Source organism: Terrapene carolina, unplaced genomic scaffold (assembly GCF_002925995.2).
Source record: "Terrapene carolina triunguis isolate 2854851 unplaced genomic scaffold, T_m_triunguis-2.0 Scaffold95, whole genome shotgun sequence".
NCBI classification, from domain to species: domain Eukaryota; kingdom Metazoa; phylum Chordata; order Testudines; family Emydidae; genus Terrapene; species Terrapene triunguis.
This window is the reverse complement of record NW_020664446.1, coordinates 53315561-53336668: the sequence shown is the minus strand read 5'-3', so window position 1 is coordinate 53336668 and position 21108 is coordinate 53315561. Positions and strand designations below refer to the sequence as shown.

General features: G+C 42.1%; 1 protein-coding gene across 1 annotated transcript in view; it reads right to left on the bottom strand.

The window, feature by feature from the left end:
• Positions 1–7814: 7814 nt before the first annotated feature.
• Positions 7815–21108, bottom strand: part of LDB3 (LIM domain binding 3) — an 83540-nt gene continuing 70246 nt past the window's right edge. The window contains exons 4-9 of the mRNA XM_029911389.1: positions 18233–18244; positions 17371–17686; positions 15769–15949; positions 12093–12213; positions 10188–10303; positions 7815–8480 (exon numbers count right to left, since the gene is read on the bottom strand). Coding sequence (XP_029767249.1) covers positions 8391–8480; positions 10188–10303; positions 12093–12213; positions 15769–15949; positions 17371–17686; positions 18233–18244 — 836 coding nt within the window. The 3' untranslated portion in view covers positions 7815–8390. The remainder of the gene's footprint in view (positions 8481–10187; positions 10304–12092; positions 12214–15768; positions 15950–17370; positions 17687–18232; positions 18245–21108) is intronic.

The following is a 21108-nucleotide window of genomic DNA, read 5'->3' as shown; positions in this document are numbered from 1 at the left end:
GGAAGTTTTCCCTGAGTATGGCATGCCAGATAGGGCCTTGTGCTCACTGATGAAGTTTACACAGTAAAATACTTCCTGAGAATAGAAAAAATGCCTCGTGAAAATAATGATGGTGAAATAATATCCCTACCTTTTGTTATTATAAGAAAACTTTTTTTATTCCTAAGGTAATATTTTACATATAGAGCCAAATCTTTAAAAGTATGCCCCTCCTTTTGCTCCTACAATTATTTTGCAGCCACAAATGTATAAAAAGTCACTACATCATAAACCACAAATCTCTACCTACCTGACCACAGGTACAAATCAGGTAGTTAAAGGTTTGTGTACTCAGATTTCCACATGTAATTAATTCTGAGTGCAAAAATGCATGCTCAAATTTTGCATGCATAAACTGCATCCCCCATAAAGGAGTCCATGCCTCAGTTCTGAATATTTCTCCTGTAGTACACATATGCCTATCTTACATATACACCGGACCCTTGCTAGAACGCGCATCTATATAGCGCGAATTCGCATATAACGTGGTCGCGGCCATGGATCCCAAATTTAATTACTTTAATTGCAATTCATTTTAACATGGTCCCCGTGTTAATGCGGTACCGCGCATGGATCCCAAATCCCGCATTCTAACGAGGGTCCGTTGTATATGCATGTGCACACTTACATTAAACAAATAATATCCTTTAAGATTTCTTTAAACTAAACTAATTCTTAATCATAAAGAATATTATTTTCCAATTAACATATGTTCAGACGATAATATTGTTGAAGCCCACTAAATAATCTTTTCCCCTTATACCGACTCTTTGCTCTTCTGAACTGTAATTTTTTTCAACTGCCTTGGAAGTAACAGATATTGTATTTTGTGTTCTTTTCCTCCACTCTACCCTTTAAAAAAAAGGAAAAAAAAACTTTCTTGAGTCTTAAAAATCCAGAATAAGCTATTTAACACACTGCAACAACCGAAAACTTTAAAAAGGATAGCCAATTGCGTGGACTTTTTATAACAGGCAATATTCATTCCACATATATCCTTCGATGAACCATCCCCTTTGTTCAAACTGACACCTCCTTTCTACCCCCAGCTCCTTAAAAAAGTATTTATCAGTTTAGCTAAAGTAATTCAATTGTTTTTTTCCTCAATGGCGTCCACAAAAGCATGGCATTTAGTAAAAGAAAAAATGATTCCATACTTTGTTTCTATTAATCAAAAAGAATCTGAATTTTGAAAGTGAGTGAGCTTTTTAAAGTAATTAAACTGGAAAATGCTTTTCCTGGTGGGGGAAAAATAAAGTAGAATTATAAGTCAAATATTTAATTTCAAATTAGTAATGATTCTTTTTTCTCCAGATGAATCAATTCCTTCCTGAAAATTAAAATCTGTGGAAATTTGGAAGAATCTTTTCTCTTATGAAGGCATTTTTTATTTCTGGTTGTCATTACTACCTAAAAAAGTCTGCAGGCCAATCTGAAAGTCATTACTTGGGGCAAAACTACTATGGATATTAAGAGGAGTTTTGTCAGAGGAAGGACTGAGGGCCACATTCTTTCCTCTGCAACACAGTATAGAGGAAAGCAAAATGTCCCAGAGAAGATCCCAAAAGGGTAATGAGGGTATAGCAATGGCTTTCCTGCATGCTTCCCTGGTCCCTCACACCATGGAGGCCCCACCACTTCACAGGGCCCTGAGGTTCATGTAATGAAGAGTTGGGGAGCAGCCAATCTTTGTGGCATGCTTTCCTTGGGTTCAGACAAATGTCCAATTAGAGCAATACACCTGGAAAATCCCTCAGAGGAAGGTTTTGCAGAGCATGGGCTGACAACACAGCTCCTGCTGTTACATGTAGTATTGCTCCTTACACAGAATCCTGTCCTGTGCAGGAGTTCTGAGATCCTTGCAGCTCAATGGACACATACTCCTTTTATGGGGCTAAACCCATGCAAGAGAAAGATGAGGAGTCCCTCTGTCAACAAAATAGTAAGGCGGTCTTCAGAATTGAGCCGTACATGTGACATTTATTACTACAAAAAGTTGGGGGAAATAATGTTAGAATTCTTCACAATTTAGTCTGTAATGCAACAACTCTGTTAGTGTATCTAACGCTTTCTCTCAGTCCTTCCTCAGAGAAGTGAGGATTTCACCTTTATAGATGTCTAAAGACATGCCTTATAGGCTTAAAGCAGGGAATTTCTGCCTAACTCTAATCTCAGTCTCAGCCATAGCTCTCTGATTTGGCCAGGAGAACAAAGCATTTCATTGTGTATCCCAGGGTGGCTGGCAGCAATTTTTTCACAACTCCTCTTTTTCTTTCTTAGTTAGTCACCAGTGACTCTGGTTGAGTTAAAGGTTTATGATTTACAAAGAAAAACCCTAGACTTGAAACTACAGACCATCTTTAGAGCAGACAAGGCACAATTTCTCTTCCATTAAGAATCAATTAATGCAAAGGGGAAAAGATCAAGATAGAAATAATTAGACAATGATTCAGATATAAAGGTAAATTGTGTAACTTCTGCTCATTCTGTAGACTCATTTTCCAGTAAATTTTAATCTCAGTTTAACTATCTCTAATTTTTTTCCACACATAAATTGTAAACAGTTATGGCTGCAAAATAAAATTAAAGTGTATGGAGCTTCACTTCCTGGTGTGGAACTCATTCATGCCATTTAAAGCAGTCTGTCTCTTTACTGTTTTATATATATGTTTTAATCAAGTTTAATGATTAGCTATAGCTATGTCATTTTAAAACTGTGCATTTTGGGGGCGGGGTAATAATGTTTTAGTCAACCACAATATTATCTGAAGATTTATTTCTTATTTGTCTATCATGGCAGTAGAGTTAAATCAGATGGGTTAGATCTTTTTGAATATTCTTAAAAACCATTTCTGGTTAGAAACAAAAGAATAAAAACCTGCCTAGGTGGGGCCAAACTTTGCCGTCAATTACACCAATGTAAATCAGTTCAGACCTTTGTAACTGAGGACAAAATTTGCCTTTTGCTTATCAGGTTATTTTAAGTAATATCTGTTGACACAATAAGGCCTGTAAATTTACAAGTCTTGCCCAGTTACAACTTCTAGGCACTACATCTTTTGAATGTATTCACACTTGTTTGTTTACACAGTGCAATTTACTTACCAGCATGTTCAGTGTTGCTATACAGCAGAGGTAGGCAACCTATGGCACACATGCCGAAGGCGGCACACGAGCTGATTTTCAGTGGCACTCACACTGCCCGGGTCCTGGCCACCGGTCAGGAGGGCTCTGCATTTTAATTTAATTTTAAAGGAAGCTTCTTAAACATTTTAAAAACCTTATTTACTTTCCATACAACAATAGTTTAGTTCTATATTATAGACTTATAGAAAGAGATCTTCCAAAAACATTAAAATGTATGACTGGCACGCGAAACCTTAAATTAGAGTGAATAAATGAAGACTCGGCACACCACTTCTGAAAGGTTGCCGACCCCTGCTAAACAGCAATGGAAGGCTGAACCAATCCATTTTTTTTAATCTTAAGGCTCTGATGTAGAAAATATACATTTATGTCTCCTAACTAGTATTTCTTGTCTGAAAGTTGTCAACTGCTGAAAAACCATATTAATAAATATATCCAAAACATAAAGCTCTAAATGTATTTGCACATCCCTTTTATTGCTAGAATATTGGCACAGATAATCCATGCAAGATATGTTCACTCACATCTCAAAAACCACACTACAATCTGTTTCTGAACTAATAACTAGAGATTTTAAAAAAATCTAAAACCAAGGGCACTTGTGGTGTAAAGTCAACATTTCAGTACATTATAAAAGCTAGACTCCTAGCATGATCACTGCAGGCATTAAATCACTCAGTTGCAAATGTAACCATTTATAAATACTAAACAAATTAATGTCTACTACCAGGAGACAAGTATTGCAAATAAACATTATACTGTCCAGCATTAGACGCTAATAAGTGTGTTTAGTGCTGTAGACATTCACATTATTAAATATAAAAAGAAATAACCTTAAATAAAACATTTCACCCATGTTACTGACCACTGAAGGACCAAACTTAAATGATTTTTCTTATTTTGGTTGAATTTCTTTCTGTCTGTGTGAATCTGATGAACCAAAAAACTAACCGTTATTTTAAGAAGTTGAGAGAAAATTTCAACAGTTACACTGAAGTTTTCTTCTGAAGTATTTAATTTACTTTCTGTGCTGCAATTAAATAGAAAAAGAAAAAACAACATAAAAAGTCTTAAGCTTATTTTTTTAACTTTCAGCTGCATAGAGATTAAAGACTATTTTTAATTAGATTTAAGATGGGGTCTTTTGCAAATCTTTTGATAAAAACCATAATTCTTGTATAGTTTTATCATTTGGCCATTCAGAGGTACAGTATTTTTGTCTTCTAGGCAAAATTCCTCATGTGAATTAGAATGAAAAGATTACTTTAGGAAGTTTTATGACTTAATCCCAGGTAATTGTTAAAAGACATAAACAGTAATACACATTATTCAACCTGAAAATTATGTTTTTCTGCAGCAGTTACCGTAGTGATATATAATGTAAGGGTCCTATTCTAAGTTATGCATATGTATCTTTTTTGTCCTAGGAGTGTGTTCTGCATCGCAAAACACTTAAGTTGATTACATAGTATTTTACACAAAAGAGATTCAAAATAGTACACTGCCATGCACAGCTTCTGGTTGAGGTTTGTGCAAAAAGGGTGTCTAAATATAGATTTCAAGTGTGGGTAACTGGATTCCTTATTTTTGGATCATATTAGGAAGCAATGTAGGTCAAAATAGGAAATGTATTGTATGCGACTACTTAGGCTGGTCTCTACCTAAAACAGGTTAACCTTGCTATATCACTCAGGGCTGTGAAAAATGTTACGCCCTGTGTGACATTAGGTCAACCTAACCTTCACTGTAGCTGCAGCTAGGTCAACGGAAGGTTCTTCTGTTGACCCAGCTACCACCTCTCAAAAGGGTGGATTTACTACAGTGATGGAAAACCCCCTTCCATTGCTAAAGTAAGTGTCTATACTACAGCATTACAGCAGTATAGCTGCAGCGCACTGCAGCTGTAGCGCTTGTAGTGTAGACATAATCCTAGATGCTAACCCCTGCCAGTAGGCAATACCCAAAAACCACCTGACAGAGCTTCTGCAATGTTGTCTATCCATGGTGTACCATAGATCCTGCTACTAATTCTACTGCTAAGTAATAAAGAGTGATAAACACCATCATTTGTTGAATGGCACTAGAGTCTTGAAAGGTCTTGAAATTTTTGAAAAGCAACACTGGTAGATACAAGAACACTGCATCAGTGTCTAGGGAACAGAAATCAAATATGAATGGAAAATGAGGTGTGTGGTTTTTTTTCAATTAATTGTAACTTATCGTGTTGGAGAGTGCAATGAGCCAGATCCTTGGCAGGAGTAGTCAGTGGTGTTATGCTGATTTAAACCAGCTGAGGATCAGGCCAATAAATGGAAAAAGAATTGCCTACTATAGAAAAAAATATTTGTACCTAATATGCTGGCAAAACTGTTTAAGAATACACTTCATCAATGTAAAAATCTGACCCTTGTGAAAATGCTAAGATCTGTGAAAACAAGGTTCTCTATGGCATAAATACAGGTCACACAACTCAGGGATGCCAGAGGACAGTTTTAACTTAGGCACTATTTTTTTTCAGGATATATAAGGATAGTTAGCATTGACAATATGAAACTTGCATACCAGAGATAAAAGTTCCTTTTATTTTGACCCTCCCACCACCAACTGGATATGCTCTTCATCCTCTAAGAAAATATGGCATGTTTCCTAAAATGGGCATAGAATTTTAGGAGGGAAAAGACAGCCACCAAATGATCCACTTTTATATTTAGACTGTGCAAAAATCCAAGACACACTAGAGTGCTGGTGGCATTAAAATAGGGCCCATACATTACATCATTAGGTATCTGGAGCCTGAGAAATATTGACTTAACATTGTCAATACTGTATGCTGTCAATCACTATACAATCAGAATGCTCACTCAAAAATAAATAGCTGAAAACTTGAAGAGTGATGGAACTTTCTGTCCTTAAGTATGATTATCTTTCGCTGCTGAGTAGCAATAAACTACTGTCTCACATACAAAACTATCGCTGATATTTAAATTTTAAAATCCAAAGCTAATGTCAATACTATAAATAGTTGCTGCCTTTCACAACAATATATAAGCTTTTATAAATACTTGCAAGAACGTGTCAGATGATTTTAAAATACTAGAACAGGTGATATATTAACTCTGTCTTATGTGTGAGAGCCTATGTACACCTCTACCCCGATATAACGCGACCCGATATAACACGAATTCAGATATAACGTGGTAAAGCAGTGCTCCGGGGGGGGGGGAAGGGCTGCGCACTCCGGTGGATCAAAGCAAGTTCGATATAATGCGGTTTCACCTATAACACGGGAAGATTTTTTGGCTCCCAAGGACAGCGTTATATCAGGGTAGAGGTGTATCTTCTTACAGCAGCAACCACAACCACACTTGGGATGTGTTGCATTTACAGAAAATAATCACAGTAATAAGAGCACGTGCCTGTGATTTGGTGCTGCTCTATGAAATGTTTTATCAGTCTTCACTAACATTAATAGGAAGAAAAAAGGGCGCCCCTTTCCCAAGGATTTGGGATTGAGTAGAGAACCTTCCCAGGCTATTTGCCACTCCTACCCTTCCTAGCTGTGCTAAATGGAGACTGCGTCTGCAGTGTTAAACAAACAGTAACTAGATGTTTTTCATTCACAGGACAAATGGAAAGATGAATCAGCTTTAACTAGAAACACAACATGGATCCTCTCCAACCACCCCCTGCCCATTCCATATAAGAGAAAATTAGAGAAAGCCAGTTGCCCTTTTCCACTCTGATTAGAAAATGAAATAATCCATTGTGCATGCACAAGGCCACATGCACTGATCAAGGTTTAACTGGGGGTGGGTGGAAGGACTTAGCGTCATCAAATTTTTATTCTGATTCCCAAACTTTCAGTCACTCATTGTCTCCTTCTTAGCATGATAGTTCTATTAGGATTCAAGACAAACTTCTTGTTTGGGAAAGCCTTTGGCAGCAGTTCTCAACCAAGGGGGTGAGGCCCCCTGGGGGGCCATGAGCAGGTTTCAGGGGGTCTTCCAAGCAGGGCTGGCATTAGACTCACTGGAGCCCAGGGCAGAAAGCCGAAGCCTCGTTGCTCCAAGCCCCACCACTCTGGGCTGAAGCTGAATCTTGAGCAACTTAGCTTCATGGGGCCACCTGTGGCATTCAGCCCCAGGCAACTGCCCTGCTTGCTACTCCCTAATGCCGGCCCTGGCTTTTATATGCAGAAAAACTGTTGTTGTGGCACAGATGGGCTGTGGCGTTTTTATAGCATGTTGGGTGGAGAGGGCCTCAGAAAGGAAAAGGTTGAGAACCCCTGGCCTATGGGATGTCTCTAGTTCAGGGGTCGGCAACGTTTGGCACGCGGCTCGCCAGGGTAAGCACCCTAGCGGGCTGGGCCAGTTTATTTACCTGCTGACGCGGCAGGTTCGGCCGATCGCAGCCCCCACTGGCCGCGGTTCGCTGTCCCGGGCCAATGGGGGCAGCGGGAAGCGGCGCGGGCGAGGGATGTGCTGGCCGGGGCTTCCTGCCGCCCCCATTGGCCCGGGACAGCGAACCGCGGCCAGTGGGGGCCGCAATCGGCCGAACCTGCCGCGTCAGCAGGTAAATAAACTGGCCCGGCCCGCGAGGGTGCTTACCCTGGCGAGCCGCGTGCCAAACGTTGCCGACCACTGCTCTAGTTCATTCAAAAAATTGATGCTTGGATCTAGCACCATGACATAAATAATGGAATAATACTTCTTTTTTGGTGAGGAAATCCTGATCTACTTATCTTAATTTTAAAGCTATGATTCTATACATTATTTTACAATTAATATTTTGGCACTTAATATTTTCTTGTAACAAATTTCAAGAATTATTTGTAATTGGTTTTAAACACTAGTGTATGGTCTCAGCTCTAAGGCTGATCTGGGTATTTTTATTACTTATTTTTACATAAAACATTTTTTTAAATTAATTTTAATCTCTTTAATTTTTGTTCTAACTTTTGCAGTAATATTTGACTCAGATTGACTAATTTGACATTGAGTGTTCATTCAGCTTTCTGTATGGACCATGCAAAAAAAATGCTCTGCAAATATAAAAGTGATTAAAGTTATACTTCAGAAGTGTTCAATAGCTTCCTAGCCTTCCTACCCTCCCTCAATGAGAAATGTCAGTTGGGGTTATCCTTTTTGCAATTTCTCAGTTAGTTGCCAATTTTCTCACAGTGCCATTAGCTTCCAGGTCTTCTTTTAGACATTGATGGCATGAGCATGTTTCTTGCACAGTGGCTTATCTTTCTTGGAGTAAAATGGCTGACCTTCCAAATTCACATGGCACACCTAAAATTAAAGATTAAACACAATCAGGAATCACAAACAGAAATGTAGCTATTAGTAACAGTTTTATTGCTCCTTAGTTTTTAAGGACTAGATTCTGATACGCTGACTCACAATGAGTAGCACCATACTCCATGAGAGTCCGATAAATTTCATTAGGACCACTTAAGGAGTTAGACAGTGATCAGTATTAGGAGATATGGGCTTGCTACACTGGCAATTAACAGCGCTGCAACTTTCTCGCTCCAGCGGGTGAAAAAACACCCCCCTGAGCGCAGCAAGTTGCAGCGTTTGAAAGCACCAGTGTAAACAGTGCCCCAGCGCGTGCTCCCAGCGCTGGGAGCTACGCCCCTTGTTGAGGTGTGTTTTTTAGAGTGCTAGGAGAGCTCTCTCCCAGCGCTGCGCTGTGACCACACAAGGCATGTTAAAGCGCTGCCATGGCAGTGCTTAGCATTGCCAGTGTAGACTAGAAGTGCTAACTACAGTAATGTGCTACTGCAGCTAGACAGAAAGCAATGCACATTAATAAGATTGGGATGAGCACGTTAGAAATGCAAAGACAGACTGACATGGATTTTTCTGTTTGGCTTTATATGCCAGTAAAACAATTAGGATAAACTGGGATGGGACAGCTGTGAAAATTACATTAACAGAACAAAGGGATAGTGTCACCTCTACAAACACTTGGGTCTTGCCAACTAAAATAAATGGGTGAGAAACTACTTAAAAGTGCAAATGCACCAGAATAGGAAATATTCAGAGAAGGTGTCTTTTATAAGTGATTAAATATGTTTTTATGACAAAATGATGTTGAATCAAGAGAAGATAGCTACTGGATTGTGCAAGCAATAGTCTGTGTACTAACACAAATGCATGTATCAACTTCAGACATTCCCAATTTCAGAAAAGGAGCATATTATATCACTGAAGTAAAAACAGCAGCCAGTAGGTTAATGTAACATTTGACACAAACAATCAATTCTATACTTCCTAAAGTTCATTAGAGAGGTGTACGGCCCCAAACGAATCAGTGAGGCTGTCGCTGTTCTTTCTGACCATGTCAATGTACTGTTTGTAGCTGATGAGAGGCTTGGAATATTACTAATAGTTCTAGGGGAAATGGGTTAGTGGATGAGTGCAGGTGGGACACTCAGGGGTGATAAGTGCTGATTATTATATAGATTTTACCATCGTGTGTGTGTGTGTGTGTGTACACATGCACAAGAGCAGACAGAATGATGACTCTGACTAACATCTGTGCTAATTACTATTTGTTTTTTCTGAACTGACTCCTTTCTGTGTGAAAATGCAAATTGCACAACTGTATAAACAGAACATTTGGTCACTATATTTCACACTATTCAATTTGGTGATAATATCATTGCCTGAGATTTATTTTAAATCCTGATTTACCACTTTGTGCAAATTTAATTAAAAAGAATACCAAGCACTGCTCTCCCACACAGTTTCTGTAGACTCTTCCAAAAAGCACAAGTGTTTTCTTAGTGTTTCTGAGCATTAGCAGTGTAGATCAAATTTAGCTATTCTGATGAAAACTGGGGGTGGGGGTGGGGGTTAGGAAAAGGAAAATAACCCCCATCTGCAATTAAAACCAATCAACTGCTTCCCACCACCACCACTAAACTGAATTCTTCCAGTATAATGTCACAAGTTCTAATAAGATTATAGAATTTTAATGTAGATACCTACAGCACAAATAAAGCAGGTATCATGCCAAGTGTGTCCAAGGGCTTCAATGAATTTATCTCCTGCTTCAACAGGAAAATCACAGCCATGGCATTTTGTGCTGAACAAAGCAATGTAATCTAAAATAAAACAAAAGCAAACTTAGAACAAACGCTGAACACAAGCATATTACACCCAAAAGAATCAGAGATGTGCCTAGTAGTGATTCTTGGGATTATTTTTATTTAGAATTCTTTTCTACCTCCCACTCAAATTCTCCAAGGGTGAAATTTTTGAGCAGCTCCCCCCCTCCTTCCTTTACTTCTTTAAACACAGAAATTCAATGCAAAAACCCACTTAATGTAGTATTATGGCTGTGAATATAAACATACACAATTCAGGAAATTCAAAGTTATGTTCCCCACAGGATTTGGAAATTAGCCATAGATAGATTGATTTATAATCACACACACACCAGAAAAATCATAAGCACAAAATGAATTTATACAACATACTATATGAGGACCAGGGGGATGACATGATGAGCACTGTGTAAGCACCACTTAGATTTCCCTGCCTGCTGTGTATTTATATTTTCAGTTTAATGTTGGACTACCATAATTTTTGCATTAAATAGAAAATATAACAACACTGTATCCTTTGGTTAATATATCCTAACTTTGAATATTGACGTCAATCTGGAGTTATTGTATCTCAAAAAAGATACAGCAGAAATAGAAAAGGTGCAAGAGAGTCAAAAAAGTATTCAGGTTATTGGGGTTGTGGTTGAAAGCTCCCATTTTAAGAGAGTATGTGTTGGGGTCCCAATCTAAGCCATTTTAGATTTATCCCCCCCTTAAATCCAGGACCTAGGAGGTACTCTTTGACCCTTCAGGTTTCTATTTCTCACTACCAGAGAGAGATGAGGCCAGGAATGCAGGACAGAGCAGAGACAGGGCATGTGGAGGGAAGGACCACTTCACAATTTAGTCTAGCCTTGATCCTGCCTCATAGCTCATTCACCTGGCTAGCTCCATTTATTTATCCACCCATCTGCCGGTCCATCACAACTTGTAGGGTGGACACTTGCAAATTCCTGGAATACTGGGCATTCCGGCATTTCTGGGAATAGTGTGGGCGTGTATGCAAGAATAGGTGCCAACTCCATGGGTGCTGACTCAAACCCCCATGGAAAAAAAATGGGTACTCAGCACCCACTGGCCACAGTGGTTCCGGCCTCAGGGCTGGTAACCGATCAGCTGTTCGACAGGCCCTCAGGGCTGGCCGCAGGTCAGCAAGCAGCTGGCAGGAGGCGCTTGGGGAAGGGGGGAGCGGAGAGGAGGGAGCAGTGCGGGGGAGTCTTGGGGGAAGGGACAGAGCGGGGTCAGGAAGAGGCGGAGCAAGGGTGGGGCCTTGGGAAAAGGGGCCAAGTGGGAATGGGGCCTCAGGGTGGAGCACGCACGGGGTAAAATCAGAGGTCAGTGCCTGTGTGTGCACGGTCATGCCACAAAGAGGGTGCCATTTTGAGGAGCACACCATCCTCCCCCAGTGCACATGAGGTCACACTGACAGAAGTGGAGTGGCGCGCTCTCCATTACAGTGTTTCTCATCTGATAATGGACAAAACCATGTCCAGTTTTGTCTCAGTACCAGATGGGGGACAAACGCTACAAAAGCAGGACTGTCCGGTTTAAAACCCAACAAACAGCCTGTCTAATCACAAGGAGGCAAGGGAAGCTGTGGGAAAACACAGACTAGGAAACACTCGTATAGCTTGATGCCAGAGACAAACTACCAGACTAGATCGGCTATCGGCCTGATTTTGCTTGGCAATTGCCCTGTTTCTGTGGTTCTGCCAGATAACATGAAGGACACTAGTATTGAACAGTACTATCCAGTAAGATACAGTGGCTCTGTTGTGTGTTATACCTTTCTCACAGTAGGGCTCCCCATCCTCCATGTGGAAGAGGCTATTCCCAAACGGTTTCTTACAGGCAGCACAGACAAAGCAAGTCGTGTGCCAAGTCTGCCTTAGAGCATGCATCACTTCCTGAAAAACAAAAACAGCAAAATACCACATACACTAAGCCCACATACAGGAAAATATACAAAGCTGGGATACCCTGGGCTTCTCATTTTAAAATCAGCCAATTCTTTTGCCCAAGATAAAACTCAACAACTCAAGGGATTTTTAAAATAAGAAAAAACAAACCTCAGTAGCAATGCTTACTCCTGTGGGAAAGCTCTGCCTCCATTCAGAGCATTGGAAACCTCCTAATATGATTTATTATCAAAACAAAACCACCAAACATCTAACAAACAACAGCTCAATTCAGCCAGTTGACTGCATCAATACTACCCATGGCTCCCTCCTCACTGGGAAACCCGGCACAAAAGAAAGTTTTAATCTCTCTCCTGAGATTTAGCTTTATTAACTTCAGTGAAGCTACACTGATTTACACCAACTGAGGATCTGGGCCAAAGTAGTTACCCAACAGATTGCATGATTTGTGACTTATTTAATGTAGTTGTTCTCAACCAGGGGTACGCGTACCCCTGAGGGTATGCAGAGGTCTTCCAGCGGGTACGTCAGCTCATCTAGATATTTGCCTAGTTTTACAACAGGCTACACAAAAAGCACTAGCAAAGTCAGTACAAACTAAAATTTCATACAGACAGTGACTTGTTTATACAGCTCTATATACTATACACTGAAATGTAGGTACAATATTTATATTCTAATTGATTTATTTCAAAATTATATGGTAAAAATGAGAAAGTAAGCAATTTTTCAGTAATAGTGTCCTGTGACACTTTTGTATTTTTATGTCTGATTTTGTAAGCAAGTAGTTTTAAAGTGAGGTGAAATTTGGGGGTACCCAAGACAAATCAGACTCCCGAAAGGGATACAGTAATCTGGAAAGGTTTAGAGCCACTGATTTAATGCATCTTATTTCCTGTTTTATGGGGCATCTGATTCTAAGTGAGTTTCTTACAGTTTACTCGTTTTTTAATCTCTACTGACTGAGGCACAAGGGAATGAAAGTAGTTGCCAGGGTTTCAGTCCATTGCTCCAACTTGCTAGACAACACAGCCTCATTTATATTTGCCATACATCTTATTACAGAATCACCAGTGAGATTTATTAACTTCTGTTACTGTTTGCAAAACAATTATAGCTGACAAATAGGCTTGGATCCATTTATGAACCTCTCAGTGCTAAGAAGTAAAAGACAGATTGAGAAATCTTACAAATGTAAACAGAGTCAGCTGGCAGCTTTGCTATGTTACTGATAGAAATCCACAGAGGAGATCTGACTTGTTCTTCCATTAATTAGATAAGTAAGTATTTCAGTGGCTTTGTTTTAACATTCCCCCGAAAGCACCAATATGCAGGGCTTGATTAGAGTCAGGACTTCACTTCAAGTGTCTGATGATGCACTTCCTAGCAGGAAGCAAAGCACTGACTTCCCCAACACTAAGACAGATGTCAGGAGTGGAGGCAGAGTAGTGATAATTAATATTGTACTCTTCATTTGCCAATATGGAAGAATTGTGAGAGATCCTTGGTCACATCTGTGGCATAGAATCATAGAAGATTAGGGTTGGAAGAGACCTCAGGAGGTCATCTAGTCCAACCAACCCCAACTAAATCATCCCAGCCAGGGCTTTGTCAAGCCGGGCCTTAAAAACCTCTAAGGATGGAGATTCCACCACCTCCCTAGGTAACCCATTCCAGTGCTTCACCACCCTCCTAGTGAAATAGTTTTTCCTAATATCCAACCTAGACCTCCCCGCTAGGCATCCCTGCATGTCTCATCTTCCTTCTCAATTGTGTACATAAATCCATCGCTAAGATTATCATCATCTGCTGCTCCAACCACCTCATCAGCTTGTTAAGGTATTTATAGAGTGTCAGTCACCACTAGGGTGACCAGATCAGCAGCATAAAATATCAGGACGGGGAGGGGGGAAGCACAAAAAAGGGGGGGGGGGGGGGGGGAAAAAAAAAAAAAAGGGGGAGTTTAAAAGGGGCCGGGAGCATTAGCAGGCCGCGCGCGCTGCCCTCCCCACGGAGCCTCCCGCCCCCCGGCCCGCCACAGGCATATGCGGCGCGCGGTGGGTCCGGGGAGGGGCAGCGCGGAGTGGGCAGGGGCCGGGTGGGCGGCGCGGGCTGAATCCCTGCGCCTCTCCCTCCTGCTCAAGGCTGCGGCTCCTTCCCGGCGGGACGCACCTCCCGCCGCCCCGGCCACATGTGGTGCGCGTCCCCCGCGCCTAGTCTCCCTCCCACCGGGAAGGAGCCACTGGACGCACGCCACATGTGCCCGGGGCGGGCCGGGGGGTGCGTCCCGCCGGGAAGGAGCCGCAGCCGCGAGCGGGAGGGAGAGGCGCAGGGCTCCCCGGCAGCAGCAGGGATTCGGCCCACGCCCCCGCGCCGCACACCTGGCCCCTGCCTGCTCCACGCTGCCCCTGCCTGGATCCACCGCGCTGCCCTGCGGGCTGCAGCAGCCTCCAGGCTGCACTCCCGGCCCCGGCCCCCATGTGCAGCGGCCCGGGGGCCGGGCAGGAGCCCTCTGGCATGGCGGGGGGCTCAGAGCTGAGCCTCCCCGTCTCCCTCCCTTGCCAGCCCCCCTTTGCCCGCCCGCCCGGTGCCCGGGTGCCAGAGCTGACTCACCAGCTCCAGGATCCAGGCACCGCCGCCACCCCCTCCCTCCAGGCTTGCGCCGTCATGCTGCAAGCCTGGGAGGGAGGAGGAATGCTGCGTGGTTGGGGAAGAGGCGGGGCCAGGGTGGGGATTTGGGGAGGGAGCCAATGGGGGAAGGAGGGGGTGGAGCCGGGGCGAGAGCCCCTCCAGGAGGGCAAAATTTCTTTTTTGTCCAGTGTCCCAACCAAACATTTGTCGGGACATGGGACAAAGAAGCAAATATCGGGACAGTCCCGATGAAATCAGAACGTCTGGTCACCCTAGTCACCACAGTATCTAGGCATGAAGCCTAGTAGGAGTGTATAAGACAAACAAAAGTGGGCTCTTCTCTCGCCTTTGTGGGGTTCAGATGTCTGTATCTTATTTTAAAAATCTAATCGTCATGATTTCTCTAGAGCAGGAGTCTTGTTATTCACACAGAGATGCACTGATAGCTGTGTAGACCTGATCAAAGTCCCCTGACTTCAGCTGAAGTCAGTGGACTTTCTGGATTAAGCCCTATCTGAAGAAGATTGCATAGCAGCAGCCCACATTTTGCCTAACTTTAGCAAGAGATGCACGAGAGCAATAAATTTTCATTTTAGGAGGTCACCAAAGCAAAAGCAGGAAAAAGTGAAAAATAAACTAAATACAATTTAAAAAAAGTTATTCATATTATAAACTTCCTCCATATAGACTGATAAGTACAGTACAGTAATGTCCAAATCTCCAGCCAGTATAGAAACATAGTTCTGTAAGCCTATATGTGTCTTATTCTGGGATAATTAATAGGCTAGGAAATTACTGTTGAAGAAAGCAGAAGAATTTAATACTTAATTAGTTGCCTATAATCAAAAGTATTCCATTTCTAATTTCAATGCAGTGAGGATTTAGACGTGAGGCTATGCTGTTCTGACTTACCCCCATGATCTTGGTGTGGCATCTGGCACAGGTTGGTGCAAAGAACTGTTCATAACAGCGCTCACAGTACACACTGTTCTGCTCCTCCACAAAGCACACATCTGCTAAAGATGTCTTGCAGTAAGCACAGTTGAACTCCTCTGGGTGCCAGGAACGACCCATGGCTACCAGGAAAGGACCCCTGTGAAACATCATTATTATATTTATATTGCAGAAGCATCTAATGGCACTGATGGACAATACTAATGAGGATGTATTTTAAAATAAGACACTATAACCTGCTGACAAGAGGTCTCTTTTCAAGATATTTTAAAGGAAAATTTCAGGAATTAGTTAATATATTAACCTATAAAATGATTATAACTGAATTTTCAAAACATCTGTTGGAAATACTGCCATGGTTTCCAAATCTCAATAACTGTAAAAGTGTTTGTGAGAACTCCCATGTTGCTGATACTTCCCATCAGCAACCGTAAATTGCTTGTGTAGAGTAGGGCACTGAAAATGCTTTCTTTAAAAAATGAACAAAAAACCCACAAAAACAACAAGGAGTCTGGTGGCACCTTAAAGACTAACAGATTTATTTGGGCATAAGCTTTCGTGGGTAAAAAGCTCACTTCTTCGGATCACCAAAAGTACTTAAGTGTTAAATATAAAACAAGGGGTTGAGGAATCAAATGGGAAGTTTCCTCATTCTAATGAGTATGACACAGAGTAGACAATTACCATTTGAAAACATAAAAAAGCAGGAGACTTTCCAGAGTTGGTGAAAGGTGTAATACACATATACCTTACAATAGCTTTGAAAGTATCATGTTTTCATGTGCATTTGAATGAAAGTTGCATTCACTATGTTACATCAGATTGTCAAAATGGCAACTTGCTGTTTGATTATCCTTTAGTTATACTACAGCCACATTAAAACATGTTGGTGATTTACTGTTAATTGTACTTAGATGTAGTGATTAGGCTATTGTTTGTATTACTGTTGTATTCCTATATGGGAAGATAGGAGAATGATAATCAGTAGCCCCATAAAACTAAACCAGTTCCTTTTTAGTGGATGACACTGTCATTAAAAGTGCACGGATTACTTGAAATCAGGCAGCAATCAACAGGGTAACAATGGGCACCAGTCCAGCAGAGTGAACTGAGGGAGGAGAAAAGAGAAGCATGCGGTGAATCACTGGTAATAGAGTGTATGCATTATCTTTCTCCAGACACAAAAGCAGCAATTACATTTGTCTCCAAACTGATATCTCACTCCCTTGACCCAATATAGTTTTACATAGTGTCCTTCCAGTTTTATTTCTGGAGATACCTTGGGGACCAGAAATTTGTAAGAAAAAGGCAGTGCTTGTGGTAGGAAAGGTGCCCAAAACAATGACCTTGTATAACTTTGCAGTGATAAAAAGTGAACCACACGATGGCAAAGATGAGCTCTGGAAATGTTAAATGAATCAAGCAAACAACAGACATCCCCTCTGGATTATTTAACTGTGTCTCATGCTCTGAGATTGTATAATAAAATGCAATAATCAGTTGCTCTGTGATACTTTCTCTCCTGTCCCCATCCCTCTCCTAAGAGTCTCATGACCTTACCGAATGATGCTGTTACAGTGTCCGCAGAGAGGAGTTCGGTTGCTGGCTGGGAAACGCTCAGCCCTTTGAATTGTTCCCCGGGCTACAGCAGGAGTCTGGGAAGAGGCTGGTATTGAAGGAGACGAGTAGGCTGAAATTGAGGCAGGAGATGGTGCTGGAGCACCCCGTGGCAGGGTATGTTTGGTAACAGAGGTGGTGGTTTTTCCAGGTGCAAATTTCTGGGAAAAGGAGTCATCTGTTACCCAAGGAGGGCGGCATGAAGGATCAGCCTTGCCTGGTGTATAAGAATGCACTGGTGCTCGTGTCAGTGCTGGCGCTGTTATAAACATCCAAAAGAAAATCAAAGAATGCTTTAAGATCTTTTCTTTTTAGATTGCAAACAACAACATTTAGCAAAATGCACTGCATACATAAACGGAACACTTAGATGACTCTAATTGTAGTTTGTCCCATTAGCACAGATCAGAGCTGAAGTGAGTTCCAGGATATCACCACAATCCTTGATTTATATCCAAATACATCACAGAAACCATTATCTACTGGTTTTCACTGAATTTATTAAGATCACTTACAAGGACATTGCAGTGTTAGTTTTTATTTAGTGGGAGTGCATGTATATGGTTGTAATCACTGTCTTCTGACCTGTAGTAACCTAGGTTCAGAAATACAGTGGCAAGCTAGATTCAAATGGCCAGATCAAGCAAGCCATCCGCTTTTAGGCAGAACTCACCATGATTTTAATAGTTTATGCTTAAGTATTGGTGTCATGAGATTGCCGAAGATGTGGATTTTTCCACAGATTCTCACTCTTATTTGTAATTTGTAGAAGTTTTATACCTGGGTTAGTGATAGCCTCACTTACGGAACACAGAGGCTGAAAGAGAACAATAAAAACAATGCTGGGGAAACAAATACAGATTGTTTAATTTACAAAGAGTGAAACTGAATGCAGGTTAAATTGAACAAGTGGAACTTTATTAAACCTTGTGCACTGCTCTGTCCATGTGGCTGAGTTGCTTCCAGCCTATCTCCAACTGTTCCCTGTTCACCTAGGGTCAACCTCAATAAAAGCCCCTCCAGGGAACACAGGCACTCTGACTCCACTTCCATTTATCACGATACTCAGATCACACGGCCAGCAAGGCAAAATCAACAGCAACAAGAGGAAGAATGTCCCTATGATTAAGGTACTGGACCAGGACTCAGGATCTCAATTCAGTTCCTGACTCTGTCATGGATTTCCTGTGTGACCATGCGTAAATCATAATCTGTGTCTCAGGTCTGGTCTGTAAAATGGGGAAAATGATACTTCCTTTCTCCTATCCTTTGTTTTGTCTATTTAGATTGTAAATTCTTCAAGGTATGGACTGACTGTTATATCTGTTTGTATAGTGCCTAGCACAATGGGGCACTAATCTTGGGTGGGGCCTTAATACAAATAATCATCAGAATCTAGAGTCTGTACTCACTGGAAAGCCCTCCCATTATCTTGTTCTCTTTTTAAAACTATAGACCTAAGGCTCAGAAATCTAGGTACAACTGAAGATTTCACCGGAGAAACTGCCACATCTCCCAATCACAGTGTAGAAAGGTCAAATATATTCTTTACTTTGGAAAGGAAAAAAGGAAGCAAAAAAAATCTATTGATGTATTCTGAAACAACCTGAAGGAAAATAAAACAAGAGAGTAGGAAAACAAGGAAAGCCAGCAATCAAGAACAAGAATACAGTGCAGACCTCCAGAGCTTTGATAAAAAATACCCTCTTTTCAAGCCTTTTTAAAATAATATTTATTTTAAGTGGATTAAATTAGTAACATTTTAATTTATTGTTATCACTGAAGAAATTACAGACTGCACTATGGCTACTTTGAGATGTTTACATAGATGCTTATTTGTGTTGATACTTGTGGAACTACATGTACAGAATTGTGTAAAGGATGTTTTGAATGAGCTGTAGAAGGTAATTATTAATTATCTTATGGCTTGAGGCTAACTAATGAGGGAAAATTATTAACTGTGAGTAAAATGATCCATGTTAGCACCCTGATAACATATCCTGATAACTTTTTCCAAATAGTCCTATTTTGGACTGAACATTCTTATGCTTGATGTCCCCAAAGGCGAATTTTTCTTTTGGGTTGATGTGAGCAAAATTCCTCATCTGTTTGAGATCAGCAACTGTGAAACAGATCACTTCCTGTTTTGTAAGGATTTCAGACATATTATTTGGCTGCTGCAGAAAAAATGGATGAAGTTTGAAACACAGCATAGGATCCTCTTTGAGGAACAGTGCCTTTGCTTGCTTTTATTTTTTTAAAAGGTGTTGCTTTACCATAGTTTTAACTGTATGAGCATGTTCATATAAAAAAAAAAGTCTACAGGTGCACGCAGAGGGTCCAGTCCTTCCTCCCAATAAAGTAAGTAAAAAAGTTCATGATGGCTTTAATAGGACGAGGATTTAATAGGACCAGGATAGGCCCTGAAAGGGAGACATAGTATGCATCTGTGAATTAGTTAGGTACACTGTGACGAGGTGTACCAATCCTGCACTGGGCCAACAAGGACGGACCAATCACTGTGGGCCCAGGAAGCAACACCCCCTTTTCCCTGCTGCGCATGCTCCAGGTGGAAGAGCCAGATAAAAGGAGGCAGCTCAGCTCAGTAGGGGCTGGCTGTGGAGAAGGAAGGATGTGTACTGCAGAGGTTCCTGTGATGCTCCAGGTAGTAGAGCCCAAGGACATGGACTACGCTGCAGGTGACTCATGGACTGCAGAGACAAGCCACCACCAGATGAGGAAGTGCCCAGGATGCAACTTGTGGTAGGAAGTCACCCAGGGGATGTAGTAGAAGCTGATGCCTAAACCCTTAGTATGGAAGTCCCCAGCTTCATAGGGCCTTGGGTTGGAATGTGGTGAAGCAGGAGGGGCTGGGTTCCCTTACCACACTAGGTGTGGCTGCTGTTTGCTGTCTGGCCAAGTCTGGGGGCTCAGGGACTATAGCCTGTTTGTTTGTTCTGCCCAGTCCAGGGGCTACAGACTGATTGCTGTTCTGCTTTGCCCAAGGGGCTGATTCTCCAAATGCTACTGTCTGCCCCAGCCAGGAGACTTAGGGGCTATAGACTGTTTGTTTGGTCTGCCCTGCCCACAGGGCCAGGGCTCCAATTGTAACTGCCTGCCCCAGGAGGCTCAGAGGCTATAGGCTAAGTGTTTGCCCTGCCCACCTAGGGGCTATAGACTAATTGCTGTTCTATCCCACACAGATGGCCAGAACTGCAATTGCTACTGCCTTCCCCCAACCAGGAGGCTTGTGGGCCATAAACTATTTCCACTGGTGAGCTGGAGCCGGTTCCCACCAGTTTGCGGGAACCAGTTGTTAAATTTAGAAGCCCTTTTAGAACCGGTTGTCCCGGTTCTAAAAGGGCTTTTAAATTTAACAAAAGTTCTAGCAGCTCCCTACCCTGCCCCCAACCCCAGCTCACCTGGCTCCGGCTCCGCCTCTGCCTCCTCCCCTGAAGGCTCCCCCTCCCGGCTGCCCACGAATCAGCTGTTAGCACGGGAAGCCTGGGAGGACTGAGAAGGAAGCAGCAGCTTCCTGCAGGTGAGCTGGGGTGGGGGGCGCAAGGAGGGCTCCAGGCTCAGCGCAGCTCCGGGTGGCCCTGACTCCGATTCCAGACGGCCGGGCGGCGCGGCTCCGGCCCGGCCAGCGGCTCCGGCCCGGCCAGCGGCTCCGGCCCGGCC